Source organism: Oratosquilla oratoria, chromosome 12 (assembly GCF_046742065.1).
Source record: "Oratosquilla oratoria isolate Oo_2021 chromosome 12, ASM4674206v1, whole genome shotgun sequence".
NCBI classification, from domain to species: Eukaryota; Metazoa; Arthropoda; class Malacostraca; order Stomatopoda; family Squillidae; genus Oratosquilla; species Oratosquilla oratoria.
This window is the reverse complement of record NC_134788.1, coordinates 11,075,607-11,100,384: the sequence shown is the minus strand read 5'-3', so window position 1 is coordinate 11,100,384 and position 24,778 is coordinate 11,075,607. Positions and strand designations below refer to the sequence as shown.

The 24,778-nt window shown below is 36.8% G+C and overlaps 1 protein-coding gene across 2 annotated transcripts in view; it reads left to right on the top strand.

Moving 5' to 3' along the window:
* Positions 1-17,974, top strand: part of LOC143030956 (uncharacterized) — a 47,462-nt gene extending 29,488 nt beyond the window's left edge. The window contains exons 1-2 of one of the 2 annotated variants that reach the window (XM_076194254.1): positions 3,168-3,940; positions 16,009-17,974. In XM_076194254.1, the coding sequence (XP_076050369.1) occupies positions 16,044-16,913 (870 nt within the window). In that variant the 5' untranslated portion in view covers positions 3,168-3,940; positions 16,009-16,043 and the 3' untranslated portion in view covers positions 16,914-17,974. Of the gene's footprint in view, positions 1-3,167; positions 3,941-16,008 lie in introns of those variants that run through there. The other variant, XM_076194255.1, reaches the window with a different exon arrangement.
* The last annotated feature ends 6,804 nt before the right edge of the window (positions 17,975-24,778 follow it).

The window sequence follows — 24,778 nt, the reverse complement described above, 5'->3', positions numbered from 1 at the left end:
TATTGCTTGGAATTCATGAGTAGTTGCTTGCGTTTTCTTTGTAGAAGAATTATTTTGTTTTGTTTCTTCGAAGACAATGCATTTAATAATTGCTTGGATACACCAATTTTCTTCACATGTACATGTGTAGTCTTCTTTAATTTGCGTGTGCCGAGTGCTTCTCTTCGGTGACGTTTTATTTGCGTGCGTTGAGTGCTTTTCTTCGAAGACGTTTTATTTGTGTACGCTCTTTCCCTCGCTGCTGCCACTGTCCACTATCGCATTTGTGGATATGACGACTCACTTCTTTAATTGTTATTTCACTTATTTATCTGTTGGGTAATTTATTAATGTAGAAATTCAGTGACTTCGCTGTTATTCGTTTCCGACATCTTTAAGGATATTTTTCTTTTTATATTAAAATATATATTTCATAAAAAAAAAAAAAAAAGTGGAGGGGGTGGAACTTGTCTTCTAAATAATCGTTTTCGTCCATTGATGCCGTGTTCACTTTCAGCCTTAATCTGAGATAATTGAAAACATTTAAATTCATAGTAACCTAAAAATCCCTTAAAGCAACACGAAAGAATTGGAATACTACTAAATGGATGACGGACAGGCTGAAAATTGAGATCGGAATAAAAAATGCGCTTTGCGCAACAATAAATTATATCGAAACACACCTTAATCCAAATATGATATGGCAAGACTGTTTAAAAAGAAAACGCGCACAGTGAAACGTAACTATTAATGCTGCCAGACAAACGAGATCCAACCCAAAGAGCTTCTTTCATCTCCACAGAACAAAAAATAAGGAAAAGATAGGCCCGATTAAAAACGACGAAGGTGTCATAATAAAATCGAAGGAAAAATGAGTGAGGCGTTTAACAATTATTTTCTCTCGGTGTTTACAAACAAAGAGCAGCAGTGAGGGTACGGGGAGGAAGAACAGAATTTCAAGCTATAAAGAGGGGAGTGCGTCAAGGCTGTGTTATGTCTCCAGATTTATTTAATTTATATGGGGAGATGATCCTTAGGGAATTAGAGGGAATGGAAGGGATTAAAATTGGAGGATTTAATATAAATCATATCAGATATGCTGATGACACGGTATTGGTGGCTGACTCAGAAGAAAAACTGCAACATCTATTGAATGTAACCGTAAGAGCTAGTGAGGAGAAAGGTTTAAATGTAAATATGGAGAAAACTAAACTAGTGGCCAGTAAAACGGATCTACCAAGAGTGCAAGTACAAATAGCAGGGAGAAGAATAGAAAAAGTAACAACATTTTCGTACCTGGGAAGCGTATTGACAGAAGATTGTAGATGTGAAAAAGAAATAAAATCAAGAATAGCGATAGCTAAAAGCACCTTCCAGAAAATGAAAGGGTTTTTAACAAACAAGAAAATGTCTACAGATAGAAGGAGAAGAACAGTTAAAACATTATTATGGTCAACACTATTATATGGTTCAGAAGCGTGGACAATCAGCAAAAAATTACAGGAAAACTTAGACGCAGCAGAAATGTGGATATGGAGAAGAGTATTAAGAGTACCATGGCCAGCGAAGAAAACAGATGAAGAAGTATTGAGAGAAATGGAGACAGATAGGGAATTGATGACAACAATAAGGAAAAGACAGTTGCGATTCTTAGGACATATAATGAGGAGGGAAGGGTTGGACGAGATGGTGATGATGGGAATGGTGGAGGGAAGGAGAGCAAGAGGAAAGCAGAGGGAGAAGTATATGGACGGGCTGATGAGGGCGACGGGAAAACAACTCAAACCAGCACAGATGTTACAAGTAACTAGGGACCGTGAACGGTGGCACTCCATGGTTGCCGAAGTCCAAGAGGATATGGCACGACGGTAAGGTAAGGTAAGTTTACAAAGGAGAGGTTAGATATGGTACGTATGACTGCGATCTGATTTTCAGTGGGGAAGAAGGAAGTAGACTAACATCAGGATTAGCAAAGTAGAAGTAGTCAAAGAGATTAATAGACTTAAATCAACAAAATCCCTGCTTCCAGACAATTTTTTTCCGAGAGTGGTTAAAGGTCAACTATGAAGGTTTAAGATTTTTTTTTCATGCTTGAAAATATAAGTTAGAAGAACTCTAAAATGCACGTTTCTAGTCTTGGTTTTATCCAAATAGCATGATCTTAAAAGTGTCCGGTGGCAAACTAACTTTTCAATGTCGTAGTTACATTTTCCACCGCTAGGGCAACTGATGACGTCAGTACTGCCAGCGCGCAGCGAGCAACACGATGGGGATTTCACATCGAGTGAAGAAGATTTATCGGATTTGGATGCCCACCTCGTGCTCCAAGGTGGGTGCGGTACAAGAATACACCTGTACGAACCAATTCGGATATCCAAACAAGACTCAACTGACGAAGAACATGTCGAAAACGAGGAATCTTCAGAGGATGAACTCCCAGAACGAGCAGGAAATAGGGACTGGTGAGTTCGTCGGAATGCATTACATAAATGCACACCACCAACCACAACAGATCAGACACATGATTTCATTGGATTGTCATCGGACGTGCGGATGAAGGCTTAGAGGCATGAAGTAATAGTAGACCTAATACCTAGGAGACGTTGATGGGTCTGGCCCTATCTACCAGGCCCCAGCATGCCCAACAGGGCTGGTTTTGATTTCTTGTTGGAAAAACATCCGCACGACCTTCAAGATGACCACGTCCACAGTCCATGGATAGTTCATCTGCAAGGAGGTTAGCATGTTAGAAAAATTAATAAAAAAAAAAAAATCTTCTGCTTGTTCATAGGCCTATGACATTCATGCCATAGGCCTAACCATGCTAACCTTGTTCTGGGCGTTCATCCTCTGAAGATTCCTCGCTTTCGACATGTCCTTCGTCATTTGAGTCTTGTTTGGATATCCGAATTGGTTCGAACACGTGTATTCTTGTACCGCACCCACCTTGGAGCACGAGGTGGGCATCCAAATCCGATAAATCTTCTTCACTCGATGTGAAATCCCCATCGTGTTGCTCGCAGCGCGCTGGCAGTACTGACGTCATCAGTTGCCCTAGCGGTGGAAAATGTAACTACGACATTGAAAAGTTTGTTTGCCACCGGACACTTTTAAGATCATGCTATTCGGATAAAATCAAAACTATGAAATACTAGAAACGTGCATTATAGACTTCTAACTTCTTCTAAGTTATATTTTCATGCATGAAATAACAAAAAATAAAGAAATCTAAAACCTTCGCAGGTGTAGTCCGGAACGCTTATGGGAGAGTTTTGATTAAGAGGATTAGGAGAGAAACAGAGGGAGTAATTGGTGAGTAACAATGTGGGTTTAGGACAGGTAAGGGTTGAGTGGATAAGATTTTTGTGCTAAGACAGACATGTGAGAAAGCTTTGGGAATAGGTAAGGATGGTTTTTGGGCCTTTATGGATTTGGAAAAGACTTATGACAGGGTAGGCAGGAAGGTACTGTGGGAGATATTGCAGATATATGGGACAGGAGGAAAGTTGTTAAGAGCAGTCAATAGTTTTTATGAGAGTGGTAGAGCTTGTGTCAGAATCAGAAATAGAAAGAGTGAGTGGTTTGAGGTAAAGGTGGACTCGCAGTAATGTATTTAAATTGGAAAAGTTTAGATTTAAGAAGGAAATAGGCAAAATATTGTTTAGCAATAAGGTGGTCAACGAATGGAATAGACTTGGTTACCATGTAGTGAGCGCTGAATTTATTGGTTATTTTAAGAAACGGTTGGACACAATTATGGATAGGGATGACAAGTGGTAATGGACATGGAACTACCTAGCGTAGGCCTTATTGTCTCTTGCAATCTCCTTCATTCTTATGTTCTAGTTTTTGTCCGAATTCTATTGATGATCTTTCTAAGTTCCGCTTCTTGTTGCTCATTTGTTTGTCGCAAGCTGAAATTTGTAAACACAGTAGATAAAGTTGGGAATAATCAGCTAGGGTATGTGGTACGGATATTTTGGTGAGAAAGCCTGAAAGTTGCACTTGTAAATGCTGAATTCTATCTCGTAATGATTTCAGTTTAATATTTGTATATGCGTGAATACTTTTTTTATTTTTGCCATTTAAAGTAAGTTTTGGCACAGTATACATTGTTTTGGTGCTTACACAACTATTCCGAAGCGAAATTAGTGTAGTTTTCTCGCTACGTCATCGTCGTCGTGTAGTATCGTCTTTGCCTGAGAATTTGCTGCACTATAAATCTATACAATTAAGCATTCATTAAGTTCTAATATGAAACTTGGGTTGTCTGATAGCTTGTGGGGCAGCTTGATCCATCGCCAACTCGGCCCATCGACTGCTTGAAACGCCATCTCTTGTTTCAATAGATGCGAAGGTCGAAGAAATTAAAGTATGATAAAATTGTATATTCTAACCCAACCTAACTTACGTAACCTAACCATGATGGGCCGACTTGGTCGAGTAGGTGGGCCAAGTTGACGATGGGTTGAGGTAACTTTACTCTCTCTCTCTCTCTCTCTCTCTCTCTCTCTCTCTCTCTCTCTCTCTCTCTCTCTCTCTCTCTCTCTCTCTCTCTCTCTCTCTCTCTCTCTCTCTCTCGTTATACTCCAGTGGCTATCAGGACTGCAGTCCCCTCACTACTTTCACTATGCCTCTCCAGACCAGTCTGTCCTTTGCTGTTTCCTTCCAATTTTGTAGGTCAGGGCTAATTTGGGCCACATCATTTGCCACTCCATCGCTCCACCAGTACCTAGGTCTTCCCAGGGGGCATCTACCCCTTATACTTCCCTCCATCACCATTTTTGGTCATCTTGTTGGCTCCATCCTGGCAGAGTGACTGGCCCACCTTGCCCTTCTCCCACTTGTGACATTATGCAGCCAAGGTAGCTACCAGCACTAAAATTCCAAGTTTGGTTTAGCCCTTTAATTCTTGTTGCATATAAAAGACATTTTCCTTACCAACAAAATGCTTTTTTAATTTTTGAAATAGCTTGAAAAATAAGGGAGATACAAAAATTTTCATTTTTCCGCAATTCCAAATTTTTAGCATGACTGACTTAAAACAAGAAGTGAAAATAAAGGGTGGTAATTTGTAAGGATTTTGGCAAAGAAGTACACACAACTGCTGGTCCAATTTTAATGAAATTTTGAATTCATGGGTCAGAGTCAGTGGAATAAGAAAAGATAAACTATCAAAAAAGTATTCTAGCAGCAAAACCTGATGATCCAAAATGTATTATTCAGCAGCAAATGCACCCACATCACTAACAATAATCTTGAAGTTGCTCATTTCTAGGAAATAAAAAACACACACACACACAAATATCACATTAAAAAGTGAATATATAGGTGCCTTACCTTTAGATGTGCACTCTGTACACGAAATTACTACTGCAACTATCCAAATTTATATTCAAATTGGTGAAAATCCTTCAATTTTTTAAAAACTGAATCAAAACTTCCAGAACAGGAAGACATTTTGGATCATCCACATATGAATTGAACACTGCCAGAGTTCAAATTGATGAGAACCAATTCAAACGGGTCACTAAATGGCAGCAGAAATTTCCTACACAATGGTGCACCCCCTGCAGACTCGCGTGTACCTAGCTGAGTTGACCTGAATTCAGTACAATTTCTATGTACCTTATGGGCACAAATCCAAGAACTCCTGTCTGGAAACATGGTAGATTTTAAGAAGTGCACACCTATGCAATATAGAAATAGAAAATTAAGTAATAATTTTGTAAATAGTAGTACATTAATGTAATATACATTATTGTTGGCAGAAATCAATAACAGAAAAAGTTACTGATAGATAAACACAAACATGGCCACTTTGCTTGAGACACCATTGTTGTTGTGGTAGTTGTGGAGGTTGAAGAAATTTAAGTACAAATTTGTCTATGCTAAGCTAACCGGTTACTACCTACCTAACCTAACCTACCTACCTAACCTAACCTCCATTTGATAATGCGGTATTTGTAATTCTAAGAGGTCATTAACCCCTTCCATACGGTGCCGCACACGTAGGCGTCATGGACTTAGATCTCGGTGGCAGCAGCCAATGCCAGCCGTACGACGTGTCGTAATAATACTCGCATCATAAAATATAGTCACCGCTTATATTGATCGTTCTCTCTTCACCCGTGAATTTTGATAACCATAGAAAATGCGATTACAAAAGAATTAGAAAGAATGTCATTATGGAGGGGCGACTACAATAAATATAATCAAGACGCCGATATGGCAGCCTCGCGAATACACTCGCTCCCCATGACGCCTACGTGTGCGGCACCGTATGGAAGGGGTTAAGGTTGTCGTTGTCATCTTTGACCTCTGAATCTATGAAAACAAAGATGGTATCTAAAGGAGTTGATGCGACTTCAGTCGTTTGTGCATAGATTTTAGCAATGTTTTCTGTTATTGATTTCCACCAAGAAAAATATATATTACATTGATGTATTATAATTTACAAAATCAATATTTAATTTCTAATGATCTATCATGTAGGTGTGCACTTTTGAAGAAATACAGAAAACCCAAACTTTTCTTGCAACTTGTGCAACATAAAATTAATCCTTATGCAACAAATATGTTCTAGAGAAGATCCCCATTATTATGTCAAAACAGTTAATTGAGAAAATGAAGATGCATCACTCTGAACATTCTAATCCCTTTTCTTTCTCAAACCAGTGCCCTCCCCCACAATCTCAAGGGGATTTTTATTCTTATAAGTGATGGAATGGGGAGCTTTGTATATTGCCTTCTCTGACAAGAAAATATGAAAATGTATGCTTTTGGGGGTCATTTTAAGTTGAGGCACCTAAATTCATTCAATAGAATAAGCACCAGGGTTTTCAATTTAAGATTTGGCACCTGGTTGAAACACAGAATAAAGCACCTATGCTCTGTTAATGATACACAAGGTAGCCTTTAAAGTATAGAAATATATTTTAAGGTGTTAAGGAAAATTTCAATTTATGACTAAAGATTTAAAGGATAATTTATTTATATTGTCCAGCTATATGGTCATATAAGCTTTCAAATGAGTTAGATGAGGTTAGGTTAGTTTAATTTATAATAGGTTATGAATAAGTTGTGAATAATAATAATAAAAAATAATCAGCACCTGAGATATTAACAACTCAAGAATAAGCACGTATCTTTTAATAATTTTAAGAAAAGGCACTTCAGTTGGCTTATCTTGAATTGATATGCATTAGGAAAAAGCAAGCATAAATTATTAAATTTGAAAAAGAAAGACACAGGTTCTTAAAATTGAAGTAATCTTTGTTATGATGTCACATGTTATTGTGTGGAAGAATATGTTGTGGACAAATAAATGTATACACCTTGCTACATTATTCATTTTTATGTGAAAACTATCCACATTTATTGGCTATTCTGACAGGATCTGACTTGATTTAACTTTTCAAAATGCCATCTGCTACACACTGCTTCTATGGATTATGTCATAGTGACTCACATTATGAGGATAGACCACATAGAAAGGGTTTTATTTGAATCCATTTTCCCAAACCACATTTGGACATTGAAAATATCAGTGATGAGTTTGAGTATGTTGAAGGGAGAATTTTATCACTGAACATATGAAAAAAGACATACATATGTAGGAAACCCTTTGTTGTTGAATCTGGGCCTACTGATGACCTCTCACATCCAGTTGTACCCTCTCAAGCCCAGAGCAAGTTAGTCCACCAAGCACTGAAACAGAACAAACTTGTTCAATCCCAATTCAAATATTGTTTATTCATTCATTGTCAATTACTGAGCCTGAGAGGCTTAAGCCAGGTCCACACTGCTTCATGCAGAACTGCATACAGCAGGTGAGGGTGTTTAGAGTTGAGCTTTTCACACTGAATGGGGGCAAAAGGAAAGAATGCCAGTTTCACAAGTGCAATTCCTATCTATATCATCGGGTAGCTCCTATCATGAGTACTTTGCACCCCATAAAAATACTGCTTATCAGTAGTATCATCAGTAGTAATTTGAAATTTTTAGTGTTTGGTGGGGGTGGTAATGGAGGCTAGTAGAAACATACCTAACCTATGAATTCATGTAAAAGTGTTGGTAGTGCTGGGAGCAGGGAAATGATGAAATTTTGTTGTCTGCAGGGCCTACATTTTTCATACTGGCCTATTTCTATTAAGAATTTTGAATATAAAGTTTGGGTTTTGATCCAGTTGTGCACAACTACACAATATAGCATTAGAAAATTAAATATTAATTTTGTAAATTATAATACGTGAAAGAACTATGCGATTTTCTTGGTGGAAATGAAAAAAAAAAAAAACAATCCCTTGCTACAAGCAAATATGCTAATGAAGTCACTAGCATAGGATTGGGACGCCATCTTGTTGTTTGTCAAGTACCCCTCGGCACTTCTGCCAGTACCTCATGAGGTATATATTCATGAAGGAATGCTACGGAGTCAAAATCCATGCATTCCTTCAAGCTATGAGAAACCTTTATATCTCACATTCAGAAAGAGTGATTGAACAGGCCGCCAACATCCATCATGACGACAATCATCCAGATGACCTTTAAATTACAGGTACCGATTTACTAAATATAGGCTAGGTTAGAGTTGATGAATTTATCATCCTTTCATTTCTTCAATGTTGGCATCTATCAAAACAAACATGGCATACCATTCGTCCGGCGTGATTTTGTTACCTATGAAATCTATTTTAGCTTTTTTTTTCATTTCTGCCAAGAAAACTGCATAATACATTGATATGATTTACAAAATAAATAATTAATTTTCTATTGCTACATTGCGTAGTTGTACACAACTGGATATTTACCATTGTTTGCCAGTCTCACAGATTCAATTCTTATCTATATCATTATATAGCTCCCATCATTCTGATTGTGTTGAGCTCCATTGATATCACAAATTAATAGTAACATCAGTATGAATTTTATTTTTTGATGGGATGGGCTGGGGGTTGCCACACCTAACCTTTCATTTTTAATGTCATGGTTCAGAGTAAATCTTTCCTCGAATCAATAGTGTGTGCAAACACCATACAAGAATTTAAGAACAAATTAGATCTTACGAAATACAAAGACGGGTCACTGTGAGCATAGCTCCCCTTCCTGTACAATATAATTAGGAAAACACAACTAGGTAAATACTTATGCCACCTTGCACTTGACATTCTATAAGTAGGGATGCTGCTTCATTAACCATAAGATATTGGGTGTGGCTTTCATCCAATCAATAGGGTTAGCACAAGTGGCCATGACAGAGAGGAAAAATTTCCATCTTCTTTTGGTCTTGTTTCCATTTGTTAGTCCTCGACATTCCAACCTATACTTCAATCGAATGTTAATGTTAATATGTTGAAGGGGTCTTGGCTCCAGGTACATCATCCTCAAACAGTAAAATCTCTGGAAATGGGTCACATGCCAACATGATTTACTCCTATCAGTACCCTTCAGTACCACATGTTGGTAGTTTACCCAACTACAAAGAGACAACCTTGAACAATCAGCATTCTTTCATGGTCAGAGACTATTCAAGAATGCAAATTGCTTTCAGCCTCTATCTGTCCTTTATGTTGCCTTCCCACCTAAAATCTCCCCTTTACCATCTCTGTAATGCTGTCTCTTTAATGCAATATTACCCTGAAAAATAGAATTGCTGGATGTCTAAGCAGAAACAAATATATTGGTACAATGTCTCCTATACTATCCCTGTAGTATCCCTTTCATTGGATATTGTCCCCAAAAATAAAAATGCTGGATATTGACTGAAATACAATGCAATCATTAGTATCACTTTCAAATGCAATCTACTTCAGTTACAACTTATATTACACAATAGTGAATTCAGGTTGAATGAAGTTGAATAATGGTTTGTTATTGTCGACCTGTTCTGATATTGAAACCATAATCAAAATATAGCACAAATATAACTTCACCAAACCTAACATTTTGGGGGGATATAATAGCCATCCGAGACCGTTTAGCTCACCATAAGTACATACTGTTTTGTATTCTACATTTTACAGATATATTTTGCAATACATACAACATAATTTTGGGTCTTTGAATTGCTCAGTATTACCATATGGAAATATAATATTCAAAGTTGGAAAATAAAAGATTGTGGTATTTCATAAAACACATTTGAAGATAATAAGAATATACATACATATACCAAGGGCTTTTCCTCCCTCATAAGAGAGGTAGCCAAAGTCAAAAGTCATAATTCCACTCCCACCCATTTCACTTCCATTCAACATCCTTCCTTTCCTCCCTCTTATGTTGGCTTCTCCTGGATGATGGGCCATCCCTGCTTCTCACCTATTGCCTTGGGCCAGAAGCAACACAGCAAGACACAACACATCTACAGGAAGGCCCCTTTATTCAATCATTGATCCCCCCATCTCCCCTCTCATACAGAAACATTGAAGACATGGAGCAATGTCAAAATAACATTCACACAAAACCACTCCCTAACCTCCCCCAACTCTCCCATGCATTGCAGTATCATCCATACACAGCCATTCTCCACTCACCTTTGCCATCTGCCTTCTCTCTTCCTTCCTCAACAAACATCCCCTTCCTGTTCAACATCCCTTTTACCCTATCCATCCATCTCATCCTCAGTTGCCACCTCATATTAACTCCATCCAACTATGCCTTCCACACCTCTTTTACCAATCCTTCTTCACTCAGTCCATGTGTCCAAAATATCCCAATCATCTTTCAACCTTATCTCCCAACTCCTTTTCCACCCCCACTATCCTCCATACCCCCTCATTTCTTACTCTGCCCAACCTTGTAACCCTTATCATACTTCTCTGACATTTCTTCTCAAATACATATATTGAAACTCTTCCTCTCAATGTTTCTGCCCCATACAGTGCTGTACAATCACCCCTTCATACAATCTCCCAAATGTTTATTTCTCATTAGATTTTTTTAATCTCCCAAAGCAAATACTTGTTTCTCTCAATCTACAGTCTACCTCCACCATCACTCCTCCCTTTCCTGCCACATGCGACCCCAAGTATATAAAGCTATGCACATCCTCCAGCCTCTTTCCATTAATACTCACTTCCATAATGCCGTCATCCTCATGTTATTTCTTTGCAGACAACACAAAAATACTAAAGAAAGTAAGAACGGAGGAGGATTGCAACCCATTAACCTACAATTTATTGAAGTCAATAAAAGTGGCATTTGTGTTTTTGGATGAGGAAATGATAAAAAAAAAAATTAACTACACTAATAAGACCAAAACTCAAGTATGAAGCAACGCTATGGACACCCAGTACCAAAAAGAATGTAAAAAAATTAGAAAGAATACAAAGAGCAACATCAAAACTGGCACCAACTCTTTCCAAAATGACATATGAACAAAGACTGTCCAAATTAGAATTACCAACTCTGGAACAAAGAAGGGAAAGAGGAGACCAGAACAAAGAAGGGAAAGAGGAGACCTACTAAATATCTATAGAATTATGAAAGGAATGGAAATCTTAGATGAGAATGATTTATTGAAATGGGGCAATGGAAAAACAAGAGGACACGAAAAGAAACTCAAAAAAGATAATTACAGAAGAGATCTGAAAAAAAAGCTTCCCACACAGAGTGATAGATACCTGGAACAAATTAGGCAAAGAAACAGTGTGTGCAAACACTATTCAAGGTTTTAAGTAAAAACTTGATGCTGAAAGATACAAACACAGGTCACCACGAGCATAGCTCCCTTCCCGTATAATACAACTAGGTAAATACACACACACATGTAAATATATGTATAAGAAATTATTAGTACCTGATAATTAATACACAAACACACACACACACACACACACACATACATACATGTATAAGAAAAAATTAGTACATGATGATTAACACGAAAGCCAGTTGTACAGATTATAAGCTGGATTTGAATAGGTGTTTAATTCTTCTTTTCAGTTTATCTCATCACTTATCAATAGTGCTACTCTTCTCCCTCACTTCCTTATCACTCCTGATGCCCTACCCACCCCACTCCCAAAATGAAAACCACTCTTTCCTTTCAACTTAGTACAAATGTATTCACCTTTTCACAAACATACAATCAATCTCCACTGTTACACTCTGTACCACATCCACACATAGTTAATGACCCAGTTATTATTGATTTGATTGGAGTCCTTGTCCCAGACCTTTCTATGCCTTGACATTTACTAGAAGAAAAATTTAGAGTGGAGGATCCGTAACCCCATTACTCTGTCCCAATTTCCTTCTTCATCATGCATGAGACCATGGTGAGAAAGATAATGAGGCAATCATAGAAAAACTCAATGGGTACATAAGAAAGCTTTAAGGAAATAGCAAAATTGGATGGATGGATGGATGGGGTGAAGGGGGCTTTTGGAAAGAGGGGAATGTCTGTTCAGGAAGGACAGGAGAGGATGGAAGACAGAGGTGAATGGAGAATGGTTGTATATGGATGACGCTGTGATGCATGAGGTGGAATGGGTGGGGGGATGGGGGGTGAGGCAGTATGTGTGAGCAAAATTTGACGCTGCCCGAAGGGATTTCTCCCTGTCTTCTTCTTTTCTGCAGGGGGGGTGTCGCCAATTTGATGAAGCAGCCTTGCTCTGGATGTGCTGTGCTTTGAGACACTGCCTCTTACCCATGGCGGTGGACAGGGTGCAGGGATGACCCGTCATCCAGGAGGTGCTAAGAAAGGAGGGAGGGTGGAGGGGAGTGGAGTGTGTTTTCCAGATGGAATGGGTGGGATTGATTTTATGCCCTTTCCTTTTTGGCTACCTCCCTTGTAAGGGATAAAAAGCCTTGGTATATGTATGTATGTACTACAGAATAATTTAGAAAGTATCTACCTAATGAATGAATGAGAGCTTCATTCGAACTTATGTGCTTGTGCTTGACTGATCTTCCAGAATTGTACAACACAACCTCAAACCATGACAAAAGAGGAGGAAATTACTGTAAAATTTCTTGTTGAATTGATACCATGAGTAGTTTTTCAGGATTTTGTTTGTGGGATGCTTTTGTTTCTTGAGGTACCAACAATGGGAACTTGTAAGGTGGAGAGTATAGCTGACCATTTTCAAAATTGTTGACCCCCTCACCACCTCCGTTAGGAGGTGAAGCCCTGAGGGGATGTCACTCAGTCTCTGAACTATGCCCAAGATCTCTATAAACCTTTTGTACTATGCCACAATTAAAAGGAGCTTTCTATTTAAAACCTTCATTTGAGTGTCTAAGTTGATTGGTAGCAGACATTATAGGCTTGTAAGCATGTTATTAAACATAAGTAGATACATTTGGTATTTTCTTTGAGTGTATGTAATTGAAATTGACAGAGAATCATTTATTACCTTGGTATCCCATACTATATGTGAGAAATAATTAGGGAATTCAGAAAACTAAGTTCTTATGAGCCATTGTAGATAGGATTAAATCGAAGGAATTTTTTTCATTAGAACAGAATTTGAATCCTAGTCATATTTTGAGGGTCTAAATAAATTCCCTAACAACAATTCACCAGCAACAATTCGTTGACAACAATTCATCGACACAATTCATCGATATACACAATTCATAAAAAAAAGAAGGATAAAGATATTCTAATTTGAAATATATAATTAAGTCATATTTTCATCCTTGATTTATCATATTTTTTATCTTTGATAATGAAATAATTACCTTCATAGCCTTTATATTGGATAGAGTTTCTTTTCATAGTATTTATTAGGAATAGTTCAAATCATTAAATGACAGAACTATTGAGAATGGCAAATTAGTATAAACTAAACTTAAAACTATAAATTGGTTTACTTAAAATCAGAAAGCTAGGTTATGGGGTATTGCCCGCAAATAATCAACAACATTGCTGTATGAAGGATATCTTTCTACAATATTTTTTTATCTGTTCAGAAGAGTCATGATATTTCTTTCTTTGAGGTTGAGATGAAGTACCAGCCAAGTATTGATCGACTTTGACTTCAGTATAGTTTTGTTCTTTTTTCAGGCAGTCGAAAAACTTCCAAATATTAGGGTGGTGTCCAGCAACCTGTGTCTCAAATGTCCTTTTTTAAAAACACAATAATGGTAAAAACATGGATAATAATAATACCAGCAATAAATAATCATGCTGGCAATCTCAATAATATAAATATCCATGAAAATGAAAATAATGATCAAAATATATATAAGAATTAACAAGAAAAATATTGACACCAATTGTAATGATAGAAATAATGATGACATAGAAAATAAAAATAACTAAATAAATGAAAATATAAATAAATATCAACAATGATAATATCACCAATTATAATGAAAACGTAGAAAATGAGAACCACTGATGTAGGGTCTATTGTTGTCAGGTTATCCGGAACTGACTGAATCGTCCACAACTGTCTGAACTGTCCGTGGGAGGTTCCACTCACGCCTACATCCTCTGGGTCTCCATTCCTTGATTGCGTATGAAGATTTGGTTCTGGTCCATTTTACGTCTCCTGTCCTCTTGTTGATGTTGATGACAGAAAATCAAAACAATTGGACCAGAACCAAATCTTCAGAGGATGCAGACGTGAGCAGAACCTCCCACGGACAGTTCAGACAGTTGCGGACGGTTCAGTCAGTCCTGGATAACCTGACAGCAGTATATGAACCCTACATCAGTGGTTCTTATTTTCTGTGTTTTCATTATAATTGGTGATGTTTCTGAAAACTGTTTTACATACATACATAATATACCAAGGCTTTTTCACCCTTACAAGGGAGGTAGCCAAAAAGAAAAAGGCATAAAATCATTCCCACCCATTCCATCCCTAAATACACTCCACTCCCTTCCACCCTCCCTCGTATCTTAGCACCTCCTGGATGACGGGTCATCCCTGCACCTTGTCCACTGCCCTGGGTCAGAGGCAGTGTCGCAAGGCACGGCACATCCACAGCAAGGCCGCTTCATTAAATCGTCAACCTCCCCTCTCTGTCCCCCCATGCATAAAAGGAGAAGACGGGGAGAAATCCCTTCAGGCTGCGTCAAATTTTGCTCACACATACTACCTCACCCCCCATCCCCCCACCCATTCCACCTCATGCATCACATCATCATATACAACTGTTTCACAGGTACTTAACCAAAAACAAATAATTCACTTGAAGGATAGCATAGGACATTTAAGACACAGGTTGCTGGACACCACCCTAATATTTGGAAGTTTTTTGACTGCCTGAAAAAAGAACAAAACTATAATGAAGTCAAAGTTGATTAATACTTGGCTGGTACTTCATCTCAACCACAAAGAAAGAAATATCATGACTCTTCTGAACAGAAAAAAAACATTGTAGAAAGATATCCTTCATATAGCAGTGTCGTTGATTATTTGTGGGCAATAACCTATAACCAAGCTTTCTGATTTTAAGTAATCCAATTTATAGTTTTAAGTTTAGTTTATACTAATTTGTCATTTTCAATAGTTCTGTCATTAAAGAATTTTAACTATTCTTGATAAATACTACGAAAAGAAACTCTACCTTGTTTTTGTAGTACTGTATCCTAAATAAAGGCTATGAAAGTAATTAAAGATAAAAATATGCTAAATCAAGGATAAAGATATGACTTAGTTACATATTTCAAATTAGAATATTTCTATCTTTATTTTTCGATGCATTGTGTATATCGATGAAATGAGTGTGTCGTTGAATTGTTGTCGATGAATTGTTGACGGTGAATTGTTTTCAGTGAATTCGCCAGATCCCATATTTTGGAAACGTTACCACATCTGATCTAGAGGCCTTTTACTTAATCTGGTCTTGCAGTCTTTCTTTCCTGGAGGACATGAATACCCATGAAGCTCTGAGTAGATAGGTTATGCCATAAGTAATATAAAGACCTCAACACAAGACTAATATTACATTAGATATGATGTCCAAAACAGATGAAGAACCTTTTCAGCATGACATTTGTGGTGCAAGTTTCTCACTTAAAGAAACAATCCAGGAAAAAGGTTTTACAGTATGATTTTTGTATTGCAGGCTTCTCACCAAAGAGCAGGTTCTAAGTGCACGTGATGGCTGACACAATAGAGAATCCTATCCAGTGTGACCCATGTGATGCAGCTTTCTCACAAAAGGGAAAACTCAAAAGGTATGAGATGACCCACACTGGAGAGAAGCCTTTCCAGTGTGAACTATGTAATAGAGCTTTCTCACAAAAGGGTAATCTCAAAAAGCATGTGATGACCCACAGAGTAGAGAAGCCTATACATTGTGACCTGTGTGATGCAGCTTTCAGATATAAGAGAGATCTCAAAAGGCATATGATGACCCACACTGGAGAGAAGCCTTTCCAGTGCAGCCTATGTGATGCAGCTTTCTCACACAAGAGTACTCTCAAAAGCCATGTGATGATCCACACAGGAGAAAAGCCTTTACAGTGTGACCTGTGTGATGCAGCTTTCAGAGATAAGAAAGATCTCAAAACGCATGTGATGACCCACACTGGAGAGAAGCCTTTCCAGTGCGGCCTATGTGATGCAGCTTTCACACAAATGGGTCATCTCAAAAGCCATGTGGTGACCCACACAGGAGAGAAGCCTTTCCAGTGTGAGCTATGTGATGCAGCTTTCCCTCAAAAGGGTGCTCTCAAAATCCATGTGATGACCCACACAGGAGAGAAGCCTTTCCAGTGTGACCTGTGTGATGCAGCTTTCAGAAAAAAGGGAGATCTCAAAAAGCATGTGATGACCCACACTGGAGAGAAGCCTTTCCAGTGCAGCCTATGTGATGCAGCTTTCTCACAAAAGAATCATCTCAAAAGCCATGTGATGACCCACACAGGAGAGAAGCCTTTCCAGTGTGACCTATGTGTTGCAGCTTTCTCCCGAAAGAGTTCTCTCAAACGCCATATGACGACCCACACAGGAGAGAAGCCTTTCTAGTGTGAACTATGTGATGCAGCTTTCTTACAAAAGAGTAATCTCAAAAGCCATATGATGACCCACAAAGATAGAAGACTTTCCAGTGTGGCCTGTGTGATGTAGGTTTCTCACAAAATGGTACTCTCAAAAAACATATGGTGACTCACACAGGGAAGAACCCTTTTCAATGTGGCATATGTGATGCAGCCTTCTCAAAAAATTGTGCTCTGAAAAGTCATGTGATGACCCACACAGGAGAGAAGCCTTTCAAGTGTGGCCTATGTAATGCAGCTCTTGAACAAAATCAAAATCTTAAAGCTCACATGATGACCCACACAGTAGAGAAGCCTTTCAAGTGTTGTCAGTGTGATCCAGCTCTCATACAAAACTGTTATCTTAAAGTTCATGTGATGAACCACGCAGGAGAGAAGCCTTTTGAGTGTGGTAACTGCAGTGCAGCTTTTTCACGAAAGGGTAGCCTTAAAAGACATGTGATGATCAACACAGGAAAGAAACTTTTTCAATGTGGTCATTGATGCAGATTTTTCAGAAAACCATTTTCTCCAAATCCATGTGACGATTCATTATCAAATATTTCATTATCAAAAATAAAAATATGCTAAATCAAGGATGAAAATATGACTTAGTTATATATTTCGAGTTAGAATGTTTTTATTCTTATTTTTCGATGCATTGTGTATATCAATGAAATGAGCATGTCAGTGAATTGTTGTTGGTGAATTTGCTGGATCCCATGTCTTGAAAACATTGCCACATCTGATCTATCTAGAGGTCTTTCATTTAATCATACAGGAGAGAAGCTTTACTAGTGTGACTTTATTATAGTACTGTGCTGCTGCTTTCTCATGAAAGATTCATCTTGGGAACCATGTCATGACCCATACTTGAGAGACATTTTCTTGTCAGTGTAAGATAGGGAGCTCTCACAGGTGACAATATTCCTGCATTAAAACCATACTTGGTAGGGAAGCCTTCTCAGTGTGACTTTTTCTCTTCATCATTCTCATGTAAGAGTATCCTGAAGATAATTGTTAGTATTGTGGTCAGTGGCTTACCAGCACTTCTATCCAAGTGATCAATATGAAATCACCGTCTAACATTATGTCTAGTTAGTCTAGGTGAGTTCATATATGTATATAGTTTTCTTTGGCCATTCATGTTGGCATCCTGTGTCATAAGTGTTTTTAAAATGTGCTATTTATAGTTTTATTAATTCACTTTTTATAACTGTGGACGGGAGGATTGACCCAGATTTGGTGTAGTGTGATTATTATTTGAGGGAGCAGATGAGAGAAGTGTTGTGTAAACTGACTGTTCTAGTAATAGAGTATATGTGGTATTGTGAGGGAACACAAGTAAATGAGAGAAACAAAATTCTGTGCCAGAACCCTAAATGCCACACACTCATGTCACAATATCACTTGGGCCACCACCACCTTTATGATCTGAGTACCGTTTGTATTTGTTTAGAACTAACAGGCTGTATTCCAATGATATAGTATTTATAAAACAAAATCAAATAGTATTTGTTATACAACTGACAGTATATAATGAAAAAATATAATTTGGGCTATTGTAAAGATATAAAGAATACGATTAACTCCTGACAACTTGTATAGAATTTGTTTATTCATATGGCAATTAAAGTTTCTCCTTTGGTTTGTTTAGTACAATGAGGCTGCATTAAACCCACATGGTATTTTTTAAAGTTACAAAATACTGTAAGTAAATCACTTGTATCATGAATGTAATATGTTTTACATAATGAAAAAATGTAGAAAAATATTAAATTATTTTCAACTTGTGTGAAATCCAAATGTACTGATGGTAACCTGTGACTTCATTGAGTATATTTTTCTTGTTTTATGGTTTAAGTAATACTTTATCAATTGTGTCTCCTTTTCATTAAAATGTTGATTACATTATAACTGCATTATGTTTCCACATATCACTTTATATCTTACTAATCATTAGTACTATTTCATATTAATTTTTCATATATACTTTTTCACAGTACACAAAAATAATCATAGGGTTTTCTTTGGTGTGTCCAGCATTACCAGACTGTAGTACAGCAATATAGCACTGTTCAAACTTGCAAAATTATATTAGTATCTATTCAATAAATGACAATTTTTTAAAGATTGTGAAAAGAAATAATGTTTTAGTGCCTGAAAGCTCAAACTGTGTGAATGCTAGCCTACTTGGGTTCCTTTAGGTCTTTTAGCACTATCAGACTAATTACAGCTGTATGGAAATAAAGAAAAATAATAAAATGGATTATGGATATTTTTGATATGCAAGAGGGGCTGAATGGAGAACTGAACAAAACTATCAACAAAAGATAGATCAGAGAAAAGAAAGAGAAATATGGATCATGTGGAGGAATTAGCTATTCAGAGGAGTGAAAGTACTAAAGGGGCCAAGCACAGACTAGCTTCAGAGGCAGCAAACAACTTCTTTGGAATATAGAAATGGAGAGATTAGTAAGTGGAGAGATAGAATGATTAAAAGAGTTTTTTTTTTTTATCTAGATTGTTATTTTTCAAAACTATGGCTGAGTAAATTCATCTGTTGACATTAGTAGTGTACCAGAAATTACGAAGGAAAAGGTAGCATTATCTAAATAGTATGAAATGAGAAAGGAAAAACCTACGGGAAGATGGCATATCGACAGATCATCTGAGAGTTGCAGGGAAAGTCGAAGTTCATTATAGATGTGTGTGTTGAGTGGTAACCATCGCCCTTAGTGGATCTTATAATGCTTTTGTAGTTGTCTCATTCCTCACAGAGTAATTCATTGATGGTCTTTTTCAGTTTCAACCTATTCTAAAGCTTCAATTGTTTTTAATTATCTTTATTTTCAGCACATAGTTCCATGCAGATAAATTGTCTAGATCTTTTTCCTAATAATTCGTAATTTCCCTCGTCTTTTATCCCCCTCATTATTCTATTAGTATGTAAGGAAAGGTAAATGTAGTTTGCCATACCTTCCATCATATTTTTTTTTTATAGCTCAAGAACAAGGTAGGTGCCAGTGAGGACCACTGTTGGACTCTGCTAGTTGCTGTCGTCTTTCACAATGGCATCTAATCCTCTATCGTTTCTACAGGAAACATTTTATCCAATCATACAGATGACCTTAATGCTATAGGCTACAGCAGTGTTTCCCAACCTTTTTTGGCTGCGACCCTAAATCCACTCTTAGCCTGGAGTCGCGACCCTAATTATAATAATAAATTCAACCATTTCATGTTATATGTCTACGTACTTGCATAATGTTTATAAACTTTCGTTTTTATAGTTCAGTTTATATTTGAAACTTGAATAAAAAAAAAAAGGTTAAAAAAGAAAGGAAACTTTATTTCATATCCGTTTACACACAAAAAAATATGTTTTTCCTCTTAACATATTTTTGTAAGACCCTCTGGCGACCTTCAAAAACACCCTCGCGACCCTGGGGTTGGGAACCGCTGGGCTACAGCTTATAAAGTGCTGCAAAGTGGGCCTAGTGTTGATCTAAGAACATGCAATCCATCCAGCCCTCCCTCCCTCGTTCAGCATTTCAGTCACTCCTGAGTAAAACCTGAACAGGCTCGATACACGTGATCTTCAAGATGATGTCATTAGAGGCAATGCAGTCACATGTCAATGACGTCATAGGAGTCGATGACCTCTGTCATGTCTTAGGTGGTTTTCCATGCGTGCCAATCAGTTCCTTTGTAAGTATCGTCCCACACGAAAGACTACTTACTAAATTAGCTTTACATGGAATAAGTGGTAGCCTATTAGGCTGGACTAGTAATTGGTTGAAAGGTCGAAAACAGAGAGTTGTTTTAAATGGAAAAACTTCTGGATGGAAAATTGTTGCAAGTGGAGTTCCTCAGGGTTCCGTTCTTGGGCCACTTCTATTCATAGTATATATAAATGATATAGACCAAGGACTAAAATCTACTGTTTCCAAATTTGCGGATGATACAAAACTGTGCGGAGTGGCAAATGATCACTCAAACCAATTAGATATTCAAGAAGATTTAGATAAATTACAGCAATGGTCTGAAAAGTGGCTAATGAAATTTAACACAAGTAAATGCAAGGTAATGCACATAGGTAAAAATAACTAAGTACGATTACAAGTTATTTGGAAATTCGTTAACAAAAGTGGATAGTGAAAAAGATCTTGGCGTAATTATCAGTAATGACCTCAAATCATCCAAGCAGTGTATTTCAGCCTCTGAGAAAGCAAATAAGATTCTGGGACTGATTGCGCGATCTTTTGATTTCAAAAGTCCATCACTCATTAACAAGCTATATAAATCGTTAGTTCGTCCACATTTGGAATATGCTGTTTCCGTATGGTCACCGAATCTCATTAAAGACATTGACAGATTGTAAAAAGTACAACGGCGAGCCACAAAACTGATTCCAAATATCAAAAATAAATCATACGAAAATCGACTAAAACAAATGAATCTGTTTTCCCTAAAAAAGCGTAGACTCAGAGGTGACTTGATACAGGTCTTTAAGATTTTAAAGGGAATTGACAACATCAAAAGTGACCAAATTTTCACATTGAATGAGAATCAGACAAGAAACAATGGTCTCAAACTGTCCGGAAATAGATTCAATTTGGAAGTAGGTAGAAACAACTTTGCCAACCGTGTAGTTAATGAATGGAATAAACTTCCTGCACAGGTAGTGCAATGTAGTTCAGTTCGAAGCTTTAAGAATCATTTAGATAAATACCTAAGATGCTGTAATGATTATAATTTATCTTATATCATTTGTTTTTGTTTTGTTATAATTTGTCTGTCTGATTTTCATTTATTATTAGTTATATGTCAATTTATTATCATTTACTATTTACCTGTTTATTATTTTTACTATACCTATGCATTTATTTATGTATTTTATTTGTTATTTACATTAAAAAAATTATTTATTAATAATATGATTTTTTTTTTTTTTTTTTTGCATCCGACCTAGATATGGATCAAAAGGTCTCCTGTCGTATTGCTCCGCCTTTGTAATCCTTTGTAATCCGTTCTTAGTAAGGGTAAACTAAACACATGCTTCCTATAACACCATATATTATATACTGTCTATGTTTACATCATGGTGCTTCAGGTGCGCGCGAAAATATCAACAAAAACAAAAGCAAAAGGCGTGTATCGCCATTAATCTAAACATTGTTTTTATCCGAATACACTACAACCTCATGTAATGACGTCATAATGATCAGTGCCAGAGAGTATTTATTCAATGATGACTTGGCTTCTGTTAATCAGCTGTGCATAGTCATATTCACTTTAATGGGACAACTGCTGAGAATTGTGACGTGAGCAGGTGTTGAAACAAGCACACAGCACCAAAATGCTAGAGAAATTACATCCATAATTCTAGATGACCCAAATGCGCGTATGATTTAGTTGAAGATGTGGTTAGGTTAGGTTAATACAGTACACACACGCTGTATGTTCTCTCCTTTTTATCCTTTAAAAAAAAATATGATATCACATTACAATACATCAAATCTAGAAAAAAATACCCTCTTATCTTACAACGAGGTCATAGTATACAAATGATAATCTAGAAAATTGTTAAAGCATTAAAGAATATAACGAGGACATGGGGGAAAATGGTCACGAGTAGATAATACTATGAGGTCAAGCGTGAAGGTTGCATTTACAATTGATTGCATAAGAGTGTGGAGATGTGAAGATTGGAAGTAATGGGTGGAACTACTCGTGAACTTTACACACACACACACACATATATATATATATATATATATATATATATATATATATATATATATATTCAAAGACTAGCAGCCCCGTAAGGACTAATATGTCTGTGGCTGTTTGCATCTCCTATGTTCTACATTGCTTGGTAGCCTCTTTACAATAGCTACCAACCACAGCACACCTTTCACTATCAAACGTTATTAAGAAGAAAAAGAAATCTCCCGAATGCAACGGACGATCCAACGTCTCAACACAACACCTCGTCCATCATAACTTGCATTTCATTCATTCACTCCCACCGCCAAATGACCAAACCCAAACATAAATACGTCTCTCGCGACCATAAATTATGGAATTCATTTCTTAGTATGTATCTCTCGTTGTGATGAGGACTCGCCAGTGGGTTACTCTCATCAGTCACTTTGCAAGTGGGAATTTTGCCAAAATTATGAGAGAGTATTGATGGTGTTTCAACCACAGCCACACCTTCCGCTGTCAAACATTATTAAGAAATAAAGATGAAAATGTCTCAAATGCAACGCTGGTTCCTGCGTTTGTAATCTGCTTCCTATTGAACCATTCTTTCTCATTGCCAAGTCACTAAAATAGAAACCATGAAGCTTGTCTACAGTTTTTTTTTTCTGTAAGACTATCGACTTATAATGGGGTCACTAAATCTAGTGTGAATTTTCTTACTCTTTACAATGTGACAGTCTCTTTCATTCGATATTGTGTTTGACTGGATCTCTCGTTCTGAGGACTCACCGGTGGGTTTCATTCGTCAGTCACTTTTAGATATAGATATTGTGTAAATTATTCGAGTGTAATAATTGTTTTCTAAAACCTTCCGCTGTCAAACATGATCATTAAGGAAAAAGAAAAAGAAAAAAATGTTGCAACACAGATTAGTGAAAAGAAAGAAGGGTCATAATTGTTTATAGCCGACGGGTACGAGACTACCAATTCCACGGAAGTAATTTTGTTATGTTCAATGACTGCCAATCTTATGTATTTATTTATCAACTATTTAATCAGTTAATCAGTCAAGGATTATATGTAATTGTTAGTTCTTGTTTATATGCAACAATGCAACGCACTATCCAACGTCTCAACACAACGCCTCGTCCATCATAACTTGCATATTCATAAATTTACCGGCATGTCAGCACATCCAAACATGAATACATCTCGCGAGCAGCGGTATTGAAACAACATAGTTAATTTTAACTAATTAATAACTCTTCTCTCCGTTATTCAACGAAGTGTTAAATAGCATGGACAGTATAATTATAAGTAGCCGATACGTATATTATATAATTTTCGATTGGTATTGCTATGACTTAACTGGTCTATTTTCTCTTTATACACATATATAATTCAATGTTAGTTTCCTTTCCTTACATATTTGATATTTGGTAAAGCAGATGGAGCTATTTGAATAATGGGGGACGACGTTTCGGCCACTGAGGTTTCAGCCAGAACTCTGCAGGGTGGGACGTTTAGGCCAGTCCTCCTAATGTTGCTATTATTATTGTAAGAAAATATATTATTAAAAGAGTTTTAAAAAATACTTATATAACATTCCAAGTAAGAATATCTTTTGCACTTACTGTGTGAAAATTAAATGAAAATGCATTTTCACACAGTAAGTGCAAAGGAAATGAAATTTATGAAACAAGTTATCTAAATTGAAATTATTGTTTATTTATTATTGAAAGAAAATACATTAAAAGAAATTTTCAAAAATTTCTTACATATTACTTCCAAGTAACAATATTTTTTGCACTTACTGTGTGAACATGCAGTGAAAATGCACTATATATGAAACAAATTATCTAAATTAAAATTGTGCAACTTTCATGTGTGGACTAAGATAAATGGTGTTATTGTTGCACAAAAAAATTGCCTGATAATGATAATATATCATAACAAGGAGAATGTGCTGCATGTGTTAAGTAAAAAGGTGTTATTGCCAATATGGTAATTCAGTTGAATGTATGGATTAGGATTAGAAAAAGGTGCTATTCTCACCTTATATAGAGCAAATGGAGAGTTATGGCAGAGTAGAGAGGAGTAGGAGATTAGGAAAAAGGTGTTATTCTCACCTTATATAGATCA